The sequence below is a fragment of the Macrobrachium nipponense genome, chromosome 28 (assembly GCF_015104395.2).
Source record: "Macrobrachium nipponense isolate FS-2020 chromosome 28, ASM1510439v2, whole genome shotgun sequence".
NCBI lineage: Eukaryota > Metazoa > Arthropoda > Malacostraca > Decapoda > Palaemonidae > Macrobrachium > Macrobrachium nipponense.
Genome location: NC_087217.1, coordinates 70,321,450 through 70,337,757, shown reverse-complemented (window position 1 = coordinate 70,337,757; position 16,308 = coordinate 70,321,450). Strand labels below are relative to the sequence as shown.

At 37.9% G+C, this 16,308-nt stretch overlaps 2 protein-coding genes across 2 annotated transcripts in view; one reads left to right on the top strand and one right to left on the bottom strand.

The window, feature by feature from the left end:
* LOC135201228 (F-actin-monooxygenase Mical-like) overlaps window positions 1-16,308 on the top strand; it is a 323,794-nt gene that overhangs the window by 234,743 nt on the left and 72,743 nt on the right.
* Window positions 9,308-16,308, bottom strand: part of LOC135201867 (protein-methionine sulfoxide oxidase mical3b-like) — a 40,637-nt gene continuing 33,636 nt past the window's right edge. Inside the window, exon 5 of the mRNA XM_064231169.1 lies at window positions 9,308-9,498. Coding sequence (XP_064087239.1) covers window positions 9,411-9,498 — 88 coding nt within the window. The 3' untranslated portion in view covers window positions 9,308-9,410. The remainder of the gene's footprint in view (window positions 9,499-16,308) is intronic.

Below are 16,308 nucleotides of genomic sequence, written 5' to 3'. Positions count from 1 at the left end.
GCCTCCTACTTCCTCCTGGGGAAGCAGCTGCCCTTCCCTCGGTGAGAGGGCATGGATCTAGCTCTAAAAGCAGAGGAGGGGGCTTTAGCATTCCTGGAGGATGGCTGAGTTCTCTGATGGCCCCAGCCTCCTGCAGAAGGTTCTGACATACCTGCAAGGGTACCTACACCCCCAGTCTGGGTCCTTCTCTTGGCTTCTGTGCATCCAAGCTACGTCTTGGCACTGACTGGTTGCCTGCCCGAGGATGATGTCCTGTAGACGACAGAGTCCTGGTTGGCCTAACCCCAACGTTCGATGGCTTCCTCTACCAAGTGATCCGGGGAAAAGGGATTCGCCCGACACTGGAGTGTTCTGGATAGCCTTCGCCTCCCTGTCCTGGAAGGCCTTTGGGAGGCGAGCAAGAACTGCGTCTCTTCGTCTCAGGACCCAGTTCGTCCACTGGGTCAGAAGCTGGGTGGTCAGGAAGCCCAGGGACTTGCTCCCTGACATTACCAACTCCTTGAAGGCAGCCAACTCATTCTCATCCTGCAGGTCGTGTTCTGTCGCAAAGCTGGTGACCTCACCCGTCCAGTGGTCCAACCACAACGCAACGTGAATGGAGGTCCACGCTGTGGACTCCATAGCCATGGCCTCCTGTTGGGTGAACGCAACAGGGCCCGTCAATAATTTATCTCACAAACAGCCTGGCAAGAGGGCTGTGAGGGGGGCCTTCAACTGTCTTCAGGGTGAGGTACATGCCCCCTGGCACGTAACAGCTTCCTCTGCCTGGTTTTGGCAGCTGGGAGGAGCTTCAGCAAACCCAGGGCTTATCAGGGAGTTCTTGGATCCTGCCACTTCCTTACACTGTGCCAGGGCCTCGGCTGAGTTAGAGGGGTCTGGCGAGGGATAGGGGAGGTTGGACTTCCACCTTCCCCCCAAAAACGCGGTATACTGCCAAGAGCCTCCTGGAGTCGTGGAGGGGGCAGGGGGTTCTGCCTAACCGTTCTGCAGCTGGATCAGCCCGAGCACCCTACGGAATGCCGAGCATTCGTCCGTGGCCCCTTAGCCTCCAGGGAGTTTCTACAGGCTGTTGAGCCATAAGGAGGGTCCTTCCTCCAATCTTCTCTTGTTACGGATGGCCGGGTAGGAGTGGGCTGCTGGACCAAAACCAGCGCATTCTACTTCTAGCTGTGGCGCCCCCAGGGGTGAAGGGCCCGCCTGAACCGGAGGAGCCACCATGGGCCACCTCCTGGAAGAAGGGGGAACACCACTGAGGGGGGGCCACTGGAGCGGAGCGCTCCTCCTGTGTGGCCTTACAAACCTTACAGACCATACATCTTGTTTGGGTTGCCCCAGGTCCTCTCAGTGTAGGCACCTCTAATGTCTACCAGAGAGTTGCTAGTACATCTCCGTATATTTTTTCTTTCTTCCAATCTTGGATGGTCTTGGATGCAGTTTAGATATTTGTTGAACTTATTTCTTAAAACACATCTACACTACTCCTGTTATATGCCTCAGATGAGCTGGCAACGCATTGAATAGACGCTGCTTATCAATGCGGTGACATAGTGGATTAATGTCCTGTGTGCTTTCCTTATTTTTCCTGGTATAGTTTTGGGAACTATTAATCTACATCTGCTTGCTCTTTCTGATATTTTTAGCTCCATGATGTTTTTAGCTATTCCTTCTATCTGTTTCCATGCCTGAATTATCATGTAAAGCCGTTCTCTTCTCTTTCTAGACTATATAATTTTTAAGGATTTGTAGTCTTTCCCCTGGTAGTCAAGGGTCCTTAAACTTCTTTATTCTAGCTGTAAAGGACCTTTGTACACTCTCTATTCTAGCTGTAAAGGACCTTTGTACACTCTCTATTCTAGCTGTAAAGGACCTTTGTACACTCTCTATTTGTGCAATATCCTTTTGATAGTGTGGGTAGGTACCATATCATATTGCAATATTCAAGTGGACTACGAACATATGTTTATAAAGCATAATCAGTGCTCAGCTTTTCTTGTTTTGAAGTGCAATAACAACATTCCCCATTTTTGCTTTACATTTTGCCATAGAATTGCTATTTGATCGTTGCCATAACATGTCCTATTCATCATCACACCCAAGGTCTTTAATGCTTCTTATTTGTGATTTGCTCATAATTAGGTCCCTATATGCATATAGCTTTCCTTCTCTGTCTCCCATAGTTTATGACTCAAATTTATCAGAGTTAAATACCATCCTATTTACCTCTGCCCAATCATATACTTTGTTAAGGTCTCATTGTAGCGCATTCCTATCTTCATCACAAGTAAGTTCTCTACTTATTCTTGTGTCATCGGCGAAACTATTCACTACCGAGTCCTTAACATTACTGTCTATGTCTGCAATCATAATAACAAACAGTAATGCAGCTAACACCGTACCTTGTGGCACACCGGAAATTACCTTAGCTTCATCCGATTTCTCATCATTTGCAATAACTTTTCTGTTGTGTTATCAACTATATTATGTTTTCTAATTTTCTTCGCTAATATATTATGGTCTACCTTGTCAAAATCTTTTGCAAAGTCTAGATAAACCACATGTGTTTCATTTTTGCTTTTCATATTTTTGTATATGTTCTCACGGTGGACTAACAGTTGGGTTTGTGTACTTTGTCCGGGTACGAAACCATGTTGTCCCTATATTAAACAGATTATTTTTTATTAAATGTTTCATAATATTTTTCTTCATTACCCTTTCATATGTGATGTTAGACTTACAGGCCTATAATTACTTGCCTCTAGTCTTGATCCACTTTTGAATGTAGGGGTAATATATGCTAATTTGTGCTCATCATAAATCATGCCTGTACTCACACTTTGTCTTAATAATATTGCAAGTTGGGCTTTGCGATAGAATGGAACTACTTTCTTTAACAAAATAGCAGGAACTCCATCAGGCCCTGCTACAACTCCATTTTTAATTTCATTAATAGCCTGCACAACATCAGCTTCATTATTATCTATGTCAGCTAAATATTCACTATTTTCGTCCCTTACTATTTGTATTCTTCTTTTATTCATCTTTTTCGCGTATGAGTAAATAGTTTGGGGTTTTGCTTGATATTTAATACGGTTTTTCCTTCCAAGTCCCATTTTTCATTTTCTTTTTGATTGTGTAATCTTTTGTTCTGCATTTTCTATCTTACTTTTTAGTTCTATAACTTTCCATGCATTATTTTCTTTTGCAAGACCTTTTTTCCACTTTCTGATTTTCTGGAACAAGATCCTTCTGTCTCTTGGTATGCATGACTGATGTTTACTTGTCTTCTTCGGTATATATTTATCCACTATTTTCTGTAATATTTTATAAAATATCTCCATATTTACCCTTATGTCATCACTACGAAAATGTTATCCCAATCTTTGTTTAATTCTTCATTTATTTCTGACCATTTTATATTTTTACTGTAGAAGTTGTATTTTCCATATCCTTTTCACTTTTTCATTTCTTGCTTATCTCTGTTTTCACTTGCTTTGGAATGGGCTGTTAATTCTATGACATTATGGTCTGAAATACTCGCATCATAAACTATTATTTCTTTAACATAATTCATCTCGTTCACAATACTAGGTCTAAAGTATTTTCCTTTCTTGTTGGCAGGTAATTTATTTGTTGAATGTTGTATTCTAGTAGCATATCTAATAGCTTTTCGAATTGCCTCTTATCTTCTGCACTACTATTACTCTCTTTTTTATATGTATAAGTACAACCACAATCTCCTATTCGTTCTTTCCAGTCTACGAAAGGAAAGTTGAAGTCTCCGGGGTTGACGGGCAAATTCAAAGGCAGACTTACCCGTGAATGTTGTCCACACAGGTGAGGCGATGGAGGGAGGTGGGCGTAACCGATGATGCCAGTAGTGTGTTCAGTGCGGTACGATAAACATGGTGCCTACCGAAAAGAAGATATTGTGTAGCATGATAATTTCTTTGTGTGTGATGAAAAAGAAGAAAAAGAAGAGAATATCGTGCAAAGAATGGCTCAGTAAAAGAAATGTATATGGTTAACGTACGTCTGCCAGGGTCGAAGCTCTAGCTATCGGGCACCACCATGGTGATTTTGCTACAAGACCTATCGGGCAATTTGACGGTTTGCCCGTTAAGTGTGCCCGTTAGAGGGGAGGTCCGCCGATCAGGCCCGGTCGTGTGGACAGGCCTTTAGTCAAACTCTTTAGTATTAGGAGGTATATATATTACTATGTTCATTAATTTTTCAGATTCAAATTCTACCGCTATTAGTTACATTCTGAGTTACTATATATCTTATATTTTTCCTTGTTTTTTTGTCTTTCCCATATATTGTGGTTCCTTCCTTGATTCCTATTTTTTCTATCTGATCTATAAGTTTGGAACCCTTTTGATTATGATCATCATTCAGTCCTCTTGGGAATACCAGTTTCACTATATTCATTATATCTATTTTCTTTTTCAATTTGGGTTAGTTCTTCTAAGTACTTCTATTTTTCCTTTTTGAGTACTCGTAAATAAACCCTGCGCATTATCACATATGATGGTTTGCGTGTTTTCTCCTTCCTTCATTTAATATGGGTAATAAGGTAAGGATTTTCCCATGTCTCTTCCTGTTCTGGTATGTTGTTCTTTTTTTCATTTCCAGAAATTCTGACATTAAAAAATCCAACTTTTCCATAATATTTGAGCTTCCTTCATCATAATTATTTATTTTGTGTCTGAATCTGCAATTTTCTCCGTATCTGCAATATCCTCTTGCATCATAAATACAGTTCTTATCTCTTGAGTTGTATCTTGGAGCTGAGGCTTTGAAATTTTTTGCGGACATCACTGCATACCGCATTGATGGCTTGGTTTTTCTTTTACCTGGATTCTTTATTCTCTCTTTATTTGTTTCTTTCTTATTTTGGATTTTATTACTTGATTGTTTATTTGATTTTTGATTCATGGCTACAGGGTGCATATATTTACATTTTTTGTCGAACTTACATACTTTTTTCCGTTCTTTTAGGTTTTTGCATATTTTTGGATATAGATCTCTGCAATCATCCTCATAGCTGTCTAGGTATACACATTTACCATTATTTTTCATAGTTGTGACATACCTTAGGATGTTTGTAGTAACATCTTCTCCAAATCTGCAATTCCCTCTTTTCAAAAGGTTGGACTTTGTCTTTTTTTTTTCCTCTTTCCCGTCATTGTGTAGATCTGGGTAGAGCCTCTTCGCGATTTTCTTTTGTATAGTCATATCGTAATTTATTTCTTCGCAGTATGCTGCTTCATTGCCTCATATATAGTATCAATGAGTCTCTCTCCATCCATACTTTTTATTCTTGTTCTTTTCCTTATTTTTTTCTGTCATTTCATTGTTTACTTCTCTTCCGTTTTCCTCTTCTTCTTCTTCCTCTTCCTCTTCATCCTCAAACTATTTGTACATTCAATCTTGATTTAATAACATTGTCTATCCATGATAGACATGTTGAGAAAAATATTCTGGTATCTTTTCTCATATCTTGCATTACCTCAGCACATTGTGGATGGGTCGGAATGTTGCATGCAGAAACATTTTCTGATCAGGTTTTGTGGATTAACTATGCTATACCACATCTTACACAGTTTGTATGCTCTTGGCATTCTTTTTCCTAATGCATCAATTAGGATATTCACAATGTTCACCTTATTCATTTTCTTTGTTGGAATATGTTGGTTTATGTATATTTTCTTTACGAGTTCTGACCACCACGGGTTGGATTTATTTGGAACTTCAATTATTTTCAAGATGATTCTGTTGATTTGTTCCAGTTTGAAGGGTTATATCTTTCTAATATATCTATGAATGCTTTTTGTATATCTTTTTGGTTAGGACTGTTGCTGATCTCATAGATGAGAAATGCCAGTTCCCTTCCTGCTACCTAATCTTATTGCGAATCTGCCAAACAAGCTAAATTTCGCCAGTTTTTGCCACAGTTGGAACTTACTGCCATCTTGTTCTGATTTACAGTATTTCGCTTGATAAACTAACTTAGTAGATGCTTTATCCTACTATTTTCACACTAATCTTATGACCGATAGTTCACGAACACTTCTAGATATTTCTCAAATTCTAGACGTAAGTTAAACTTGCGATATATGTTGATTAATCAGACTGCGCATGGGAACGTCTCACCAAGCAAGATGGTGGGTGGGAGTGGAGGTCCTGAACAGGAAGGAGCCTGGTCGGCAGGAGCCGAGGCTGTTGGGGCCACCGGAGCCGCAGGGGGACACCCCAGGGAGGAGGCAAGGCCCCACCACTCGGGGGACATCAAGGGATTGGCGCGCACGGGAACTGACCTCGGGGACCGGGAGGTTCGCAGGCGATATGCGTATGGCTATGATGGTGAGATCTGGACCTAACGATCCGGGGAGGAGGAGAAAGAATGACCTCAACTCCTCCTGGAACGATTGCATCTCCTCAAAGATCTGTAGGAGGAACCACCTGAAGACGATCTCCCTTCCGATGAGCTGCGTCTCCTCGTCTCTTCTGTGGCGGCACCTGACCTTGGGTGAGCGGGAGGAGCAGACGGTCGTGACCCAAGTGAGAGCGAACGGGGAGGGTCTCCTCCAGGAGCTCCCTCTGCTAGTATGACCTCCGTCCCAGTACAGGGGAAGGAGGGGCCCCAAAATGGAAACGCCTCCTCTCTTAGGGGGGACCTACCCGGCATGTGGGGGAGATGCCTGAACCAGGGAGGGCGGGGGAACACCCAAAGAATCCTTCAGCTACCTGGCAGATCCCCTACCTCCAGGGTAGGTGGCTGGGGGAATGGAGGAGGAGGAGGAGGAGAGTCCCAAGGGGATCCCGGGGGAACCGAGTGGCGCACTCGGCGGCAAGCTCTTGGAGGTGCGTAGTGCCGCAACCAGCGTGTCCACAGGCCCTATGAGCCCAGCACTCCAAAAAAGATGAACTGTCCGCCAGTACATCTCTCACCACAACAGACTTCTTGGGTCCCGCCATTTGCGGGGACCCGGCAACAGACTCGCCTAGGTCCCCTCACTGGGAGGGGATGGGGGGGAACACTCCTGACGCTCCGCCGGGGAATCCTGAGAGAGAGCAGGTGATGGTGAAGGACCTCCTGGGCCACGGCTCGTGCTCCTACTCTGCGGAACCCCCGAGGAATCCTTCTTGGCCAGAGAACAAGGTTTCTTCTTGCACTTGGTAGAGGCCAGATCCCATTGATGATCTGACCACATGGCGCACTCAAAAAAAAAAAAAACACAAATGTTGCTTGCCCACGAACAAGGGCAACCCCGACACTTGTTACACAAAGTGTGGATCGATCTTGAAAGGTAAAAGGAAGGACCCGCAGGCCTGCCCTAGGACCTGGCAATGCTGTTGCGGCAAAGCTTCCATAAGCACTGAAAGACCACACACAGGGAAAGACAAAGGGAAATGGGCCGTTAACGGATGATGAGCTGGAGCGTGTTAACGCTACAGTGACCAGGAAAGGACTGGAGGTCGTGATCTTCGACCCTGGGGCATACCTGGCTGTGGGTCAGGAGGGAATAACCAGTTTTTTCTGGTCAGTACCAGATTGACATCCAGGATTCTTCTAAGAAAGTAGTTCTTGGTAAGTAGTTCTTGATAAGTATACGGCATCGGAACAAAGTTTTGTTATGGCCAGGACACGAATTTTGCAAAGTATAGGTTAAACAATCTGTGCCAAGTTTCATGCTTGTATCACAATTTGCACAATTATTCTCATAATATCCCCAACTGAAAATTTGTCATATTGGTTAGTTATTCAGCCTACATGCCATAGACCTAGGATTGTTGATTTGTGCCTGTCAAGAAAAATTTTATTCCTAATATTTTTTGCAATGTTACTCTACATGCATTAAATTTACTTGCTGTTTGTGCAAATTAGGATATTGAAGCTGACAGACAGATCACTCACCATGACAAAAATTATATATGGTAAATTTTTACTAGTGAAACCAAATGTGTATAAGAAAGACTTTGAGTTTCCCAGAAGGTTAATAAAACAAGCATTTTAAAATTTCAATTACTATGAGCACCATGGTAAATAATACAGTATGAAACTAGCCAATATTTATCTAACTGTACACAATACAATGAAATATGTAGAAAAACATGTATAAATTAGATGAAAAACTTATATTAATTTACATCACCAATCTGAATTACAAGATCAGAACATTAAATACAGGTATAAGTAAACAAACTAAAATATTTTTCTGACTTCACTTTATACCTGACACTCATTCTAATTAATAACTTTTTTCACACACACTATTCAAGATTATTCTGGTCAAAATATAAAACAAAACTCATTTACTTTAATGTTATCACCAATGGATATGACTTCAAAACCTCAGAGGCCTAGTATTAAAAAACAACCTACGGTTTAAAATGTCTCCTTTCTTTCTCCCATGACACGACTGCTAGGGGTCTACTATACATTTCTGTCAAATACATGGCATTTTCATGCAAAATGGATTTTACGAAAGTTGATATATATACAAATGCATGAATTAAAGCTACCTTTCAAAAGTAGAAGTATGAAAGTATGAATTTCATCCATCCAAATGGATTCAGTGCTCACTTTCAATATACTGTACATCTACACACATTCAAAATGAGCTGATACATAACCAGGAATTAAATACAATAAATAACAATCTTCTTGAAACAGTTATAAAGCAAAAGTACATACCACAACAAGGCATCAGTACTTTTAGCAAGGAAATATAAAAGTATGATACTATACTGTACATTTATTAATCATGAAGAAAGCTCGTAAAAAGCAAAAGAAAGTTGAAGTAAAACACTACCAAAAGTATCAAGTGTATTGGTGTAGAAAGTTTGATGCATCTATTTAAATCGAAAAAATTTTCATTTTACAATAATTGTTTGTTTAGAATATAATATAAATAAAGGCACTTTTTGGTTTTTTTTTTTACTAGGGGAGTAAATTTCCTAGCACAATGTAATAAATCACCTTAATGGTTAAAACAGTCTTCTAAACTTTTTCCAGTATACTTGCATTTCAATGATGACGCCAAATTTCATTCCTCAAGTCAAAATTAAAACTAAGTTTATGCCTAAAATATATACAAATTATGAAAAATTGTATTTATTCACTTTAACAATTTTCAACAGCTGCTCAGTAATTCGCAAGGTTTAGGTACTGTATAGCTAAATTATTAAAATAGTGTAACATAAATTTATTACATTTGATCCTGGAAGTACCGGGTAATGTGTGATGAACGTAACGATTTCAGAGTAGAATGAATGCTTAAAAGAAAACTTGAGTTCTATGGTTTAGTAAGTTTATGTTTACAAAGATATTCTTTTGCTGAATATCCTGCATAGCTGATCAGGTCATTGAAGCACCTTTACATATTAACAAAACCTCAGAAAAACTTTTAAACACCAGTTTCCCGTCTAAGTGGAGAGAGTTGAAGGCCTTTACGTAACATTACTGCTTCAAGATCTCGATCTTCCTCCATGTACCTGAAAATAGTAGTTGGATAATTATAATGAAATTTCTAGGATAACAACATGGTTACAAGTACTACGTTACAAGATGTCACAAAACGTTTTGTACTGCATTCCCACCAAAATATTAATCATAATATAAAAAAAAAAATCACACATTTTGCAGATTATGCAATTTTATATTCTGCAATTATCACAATTGTATGAAGAGATTATCACCACACAATCATGATGCCTGAGGAAATTTCATTTAACCAAAGTGACTCAACGAATGGTATGTAAAACCACAAGACAAAAGAGGTAGTTAAACAGGTGTTTATGCTCCTTAAGCTAGCTCATTTTCAGCTTTATAAGTGACACTCCTGAACCAGCAATTTGATGTTGTTGGTCTCATGTCCTGGTATATTAATTTGATCTCCATTTGGTATGGAGCTCTGGTGAGTACTCAAACATAGGGTTTGGATATTAGTATTCTGATCTTTCCACATGGGGCTGGGGTAATTTCCAAAATATTAAGTGCGGAAGTGTCAAATTCTATTAGATATTACAGGTGATGAATTAGTTCACATGTTGCAAGATAATTCATCTGTGCCAGTAAATTCCTATCTGCAATTAAAATATGAAAAATAAATTCAATCATCTTGATATCAATGCTGGTTATGAAGAGGTTTCTAGGAAAAATGTCATATAAACAGAAAAATATTGTTTAGTCACTTCAATTAGCCTAATAAACTACTTGACTGGAACCTTAATTTTTATATTTTCTTTCCCGTTTCTCATTCACTTGCACTCACATCACAACTGACAATAAAACAGTACCAATAGTCTTCAAAAGGATACTCTATCCTTCCTGTGTCCTTTTCCTTTTAACTAACCCTCATCACATCTTATTACACTGCAACATTAGCTATAACTGCAATCCCTCCCAGAGAGCAACTTTAGAAGACAAATCAACTCAAGCCAAAAAAGTAGCATGCTAAAAAGAAAAAGCTGAACTGAGTGAATAATCAAGCAAAATTCCAATCCTATCCAAAGACTTGCACCTCAATAAAATTTCAAGACCAATCAAAGATATGTAAGCTATTGTACTAATAGGTTTTTGTCACTATCCCCTTGTCCCATGTTATTTAGCTTTCAGCTTACATTTCAGCACCTACCAAGTTTGAGTTGAGGGCATCTACACTTTCTTCCCATACAGAATAGCTCCACTACATTTACCACCAATTAATTTCATGTTCCAAATATTTATCACTAAACTGTTGACACTGTAAATAAATCCTTGCTACGGATTTTATCGCTGAGAAATTTATACCACTTCAGTAATTCAGTCAACTTGGAAAACCAAGAAAAAATTTAAACCGCCTCTACAGTGACATGTAATATTGGGTTTACAGTGTTCCCAACCCCCCCCTATTCGCGGGGGATGCGTACCAGACCCCTGTGAATACAGTAACCTCCCCGTTAACACGAGGGTTACGTTCCTGGAGATGTCGTGTAGCCGAATTCGTGTTAACAGGGGAAGTATTTCTCCATAGAAATAATGGAAATAAGGGGGTTAACATTCCAGGGCAATGGGAAACTTAATCTATTATTTTTGGGATTTTGCCAGAAAAAAAACCACTTTATTTATTTATATTTTTATATACAGGTAGTCGTCTACTTACGAACTATGCAACTTATGACAGACCGACTTTACGACAGCTACGACAATACGTATAATAATATACAATAATATTTAATTTTATATTGGCTAAAATACGTCGAGCGCGCGTACGATAGTTTTTTCCCGCTACCGTCAGCGCGCTCATCTCCGAGAAATTTATGAAGAGAAGAAAAAACGGACCATTCAAACAAAACTAAGCATGTTTATGTTTAAACCAACATCTCAGTCTACCCCTGTCCCCACTACCAGTAGTACTACCACGGAATCGGATGACCCGGACGATCCCCAGCCATCCACCAGCAGACAATTAATTTCTTTTTTTGTTTTTTTTCAAATTTCAAATGTTTCGTAATTTTTATTTTTTCTGTATGTTCATGTTTTTTCTGTACTGTAAATCAATTCTATCTATGTATTACTGTAGTTTGCCTGAAATTTATAAAGAAAAAATAATTTACATACTGTTAAATAAAACTTTGTGTATTACTACGTACGTACATAGACGTGTTGGCAACAGTACAAACGGTCGCTAGAGAAAACAGCAGACGATGTTTTGTTTTATATTTTCAGAAGTAAAATTTTGCTCGAAAATAGTAAGATTCGTATTTTAGTTAATTCATTTTGTATTTCTGTTTGCAAATAAATCAAATATATAACAAATTATGCATTTAATTCAAACCTATAAATAAATAAAAGTATGTATATAATACGTGTAGCCGATTGTCAATGCAAATGGCAGATAAGAAAATGTAAACAGACCAGACAGATGGTCTGAATGCCTGCAATAAAAATGTTAAATACAGTAATAAAAGTAAGTATTAATCAAGGAGTTCGAGCATGATAAGATTTCATATGCTAAACGTAATAATAGGTACTATATATGCACATTTTTGGGATGATATAAAATGTATATGTAGGCTAGTAAGTTGTCAATGAAAATGCAAACGAACAAATACGTACATGTACACGCACGTGTTTTGAATATGGTAAAAAGGATAAAAAGACAGCACATGATTCAATTTACTCAATATGCTGAAAGACAATTTACGACAGCTCTGCCAGAACCTAATGCCGTCGTAAGTAGACGACTACCTGTAGTAAAGTACGCACTATTATGTTAACCAATGCTAGAATATATTGGGCTCTTCTAACTGAGAGGGCTGGCTTACACTGAGCCAGCAGGCAAGAGAGAGAGAGCGCGGGAAAGGTGGGTGAGTCAGAGTCTTGCCACACCTCCCGCGCTCTTGCTCTCAGCGGAAAATTCAAATCGTGTAACATCGAATATTATGTGTTAGCAGAATTTTTCTGTATGATTTTGAACTCGTGTAAGATCGAAATCGTGTTAACAGAACTGCGTTAACGGGGAGGTTACTGTAGTTAGAATTCGCGAATGTTTGGAACCCCTATAAAAAGCGCTAAAAACAGCCTATTTTGTTAGTTAAAACTTAAGAAAAACCACTAAAAATTTTCATACTGGTTTTTTAATAGTTTTATCACAAAAAAGTTCATTTTATGATGAAATTGATCATAAAAACAAGAATTTGTGGATATTTCTCATATAAAAATACAGCGAATGCGCGAATTTTCCGCGAATAATGCGGGGAAAGAAACGTTTCCCGAGAGAAATCTGCGAATGTGAGTCCGCGAATCCGGAGAACGCGAATACGGGGGGTCCACGTAATGCTATTTGCAAAGAAATATTACACTGTGAAAACAGCACATAACGGATTTGTAAATATAATTTATAAAATACGCAACTGAATGGTTTTACATGTCCTATCAACAGGATGATACTCACTAATATGAAAAAATTTCTAAACATCGTCTAATAAGTCCATCCAAAGTTTTATTAGCAAAAATTATGTAGATCTTCATCTGACACTGTCCTAACCTCTGGACCATTGGTTCAAAACTTTCCTTTTAAAAATTGTCAAAGATAAGAACTTAAAGAAAATACTTTTAAAATTTAATTCGTATATTTACGGAATAATAATTATTTATGACATTAACTAGTTAGATATACTTTACTTGTGGGTTAAAATCACTTTGTTTCTGGCAAAATTTTTTTCTCTTCACAGAAACATGAATCCTTCAGGTTCAGTATTAATTTTTATAGTAATGTGAGAATGCTTCCTACAATTGTGACATGAAATAATTTCCCACTTACATAACAAGAGCCATATAAATATTCATTATGAATTAAAGAATAAAAATTTATAGGATTCTACTACAAAAATAATAAGACATGCAATCTGTGTTCAGTATCTTCAGTACATTCAAGTAGAAACTTAAAAAAAATCCCAGTAGCTCCAGCCAACTTAGCTTATATAGCAGACTCCCATGCACACTGCTACAGTAAGAACTGCTACACAGTTATGTAAATTTAGTAGAAACAAACATGATTTATGTTTTGACCCAACCTAAACAATTCACCGTAATACCACAGCAGCTTTATCCGTGTGATTCCAAATGAAGTTGTGTTCAACATGCTCTTAAAATTTTTAAAAAGGGATATAAAGGATCACTTCAACAAAATATTTTGTTAAGTGATAAGTTCTACAACACACCAAATACAAAGAAATAAAAATAATAAAAAATGTCAAAATTCACCTTAGTGATTACTATACTAAAATACTAAAAGCATGCTTAGTTCTAATTATAAAAAAATTAAGCACGTAAATTAAATCTTTAATAATTTTATACTATAAACTACTGCAACCATGTACATTTATCAATAACCACTCATTAGAAATTTCTTAAACCTGCTTTGACATGACTGCTGGTCTACACTACCCATTTTACTTCTCTAGAACAAGAAATTATCCAACACTACATTATTAGAGTCAGTGGTCTGACTAATCTATGCGGTAAAAACAAAATTTTAACTAGACAAGAAAATATAATCACACACATTGCATTATCCATCTGAAACCTAGCAGTAATTGAAATAGGCTTTTTCTTTTTACTTAAAAGGAGTTGGACTAAGTCATCTCTACTCTTCTCTTGTCTTACAAGAGTCTACTAATAAAAAAAATCTACTTTTAATGACAAACTGTTCCGTACCTTCCTTCTCAATACATGTCCAGCAGAACATAACCATCGTTAGGACACTTTTGTTTACTTCCAATTTAACTCAAGAAAACTGAATCATATGCATGAGTACTCCCCTAATAATACTTGCAAGGTGCCTTCTAATAACACGTACTGGTGGAAACACTAAATGGCATTGTTGTTATTACTTCCCAATTTAACTCAAGAAAACTGAATCATATGCATGAGTACTCCCCTAATAATACTTGCAAGGTGCTTTCTAATAACACGTACTGGTGGAAACACTAAATGGCATTGTTGTTATCTTCAAGTCTGCAACAGCTTTGGAATATAGTTCATGTTAACACTAACAATCCACTTAAAACCTTACATTCAATTTAACAATTAAACAATTTCTCTATAGGAATGGTAATTATCATTCTTGGCAATGAATAGCTTTCAATTCATACTTGAGCTCACAATAAACATATCCATACCAGAAAAAAGTAATAACTATGGCCTGCCTTTATACTTACAAGAAAGTCTATGTAAACCTCTTGAGCCTTAACTCAACACACACAAATAATATACATCTCTGTGCCTTGTGTCTATCAAATACTGCCTTCTTAGATAAAAAGCACAGAACTGGAAAAACTATGATTTGATTTATATAGATTTTTGGCATTATACCACGTACTGGGGGAACTAAGGTCATTCAGCGCTGAAACGGAAATTAACAAGAGAAAGGTTTGAAAAGTGTTAAAGGAGGAAAAACCTCGCAGCTGCACTATGAAACAATTATCATGAGATGGTGGACAGTAAGATGGAAGAAAGAGAATATGAACGGAGGTACAGTAAAAGGAATGAAAGTAGCTGCAGCTAGGGGCTGGAGGGAGACTGCAAAGAACCTTAAGTAATGCCTACAATGCACTGAATGAGGTGCACTGACGGAACTAACCCCCTATGGGGGAAAAAAACACACTATGGAATTCAGACCCACAGAAAGAGGAAAGACACACTTAAGCAACATTAAATCAAAGTTCTGACTCATTTCTTCTCATTATAATAACAGGAATCAGGTAAGATTGCATGAAAAGGTGAATTATGGTAATAATAGACTTTTCTTCATGCTTTTATCCAAAGAAAAAATATCTGTATAATTTTTTATATATAAATATCTAAAGCTGTACATCTTTATCAGTTCCCTTTATCAAAAATACTACATCAACTCAATCTCAATAACTAATGGTATTAATCGATGCGCTGAGTACTAAAGAGAACTAACTGCATACATTCAATTTAATTTTATAACTGCTTTTTTCCTAACTCCAAATCAATCAAAGGCAACATCATTTACACTAACTGGCAAAATTTGCTACAGCTATTCTATTTACAATTGCTAACTTGACAACCTTAATATCATAATTTTCTCACTTGGTTAAACAATTCAGAACACAATTTAAAGGAAAAGCCTACAACTTTTTTCCAATTTTCTGTGAAATTTTCAGCACAACAAATTCAGTTCAAATGCAATGTACTACTTCACTGTACATAAATACCAAATTGTAACTAATTTGTATTTTTCATAACTAACAAACCTGAGGTCTTAACATTAGGATTTACTAGCGCCAAGCTGGAAACCGGTAGAATTAAAATTACACTTGTGAGATCCAGGGACTAATGGCATCTATACCAGGTCACGGGGCATGTATACCCAGAATGCCCACGGCTACCTGTGACCCATCAGTTATATTTCTAACCCAGTTTAGACTGCTAGAGGGGGTGGTTCGAGGTGGGCCTATTTAACTGTTAAGACCTCAGGTTTGTTAGTTATGAAAAATACAAATTAGTTACAAAGTTTGGTATTTGTTCATACACGAAACAAACCTTCGTCTTAACATTAGGATAGACTAGACTATTAGGAGGGAGGTAAGTCTCTACAACTGACTGGAAGTTTGCCACCTTATCCATTTCCGAATATATAGGGAAATTTCTTCAGAGAATGGACAAATGAACCTAGGACCAAAGATATAAGCGGATCTATTGGTTACCTCCCACTGGGTGTAGATACCATTCTACTGTTTACTCTTGTCCCTTGCGACTGGATCCACCTTCACCCTCTTCCTTATTATCCA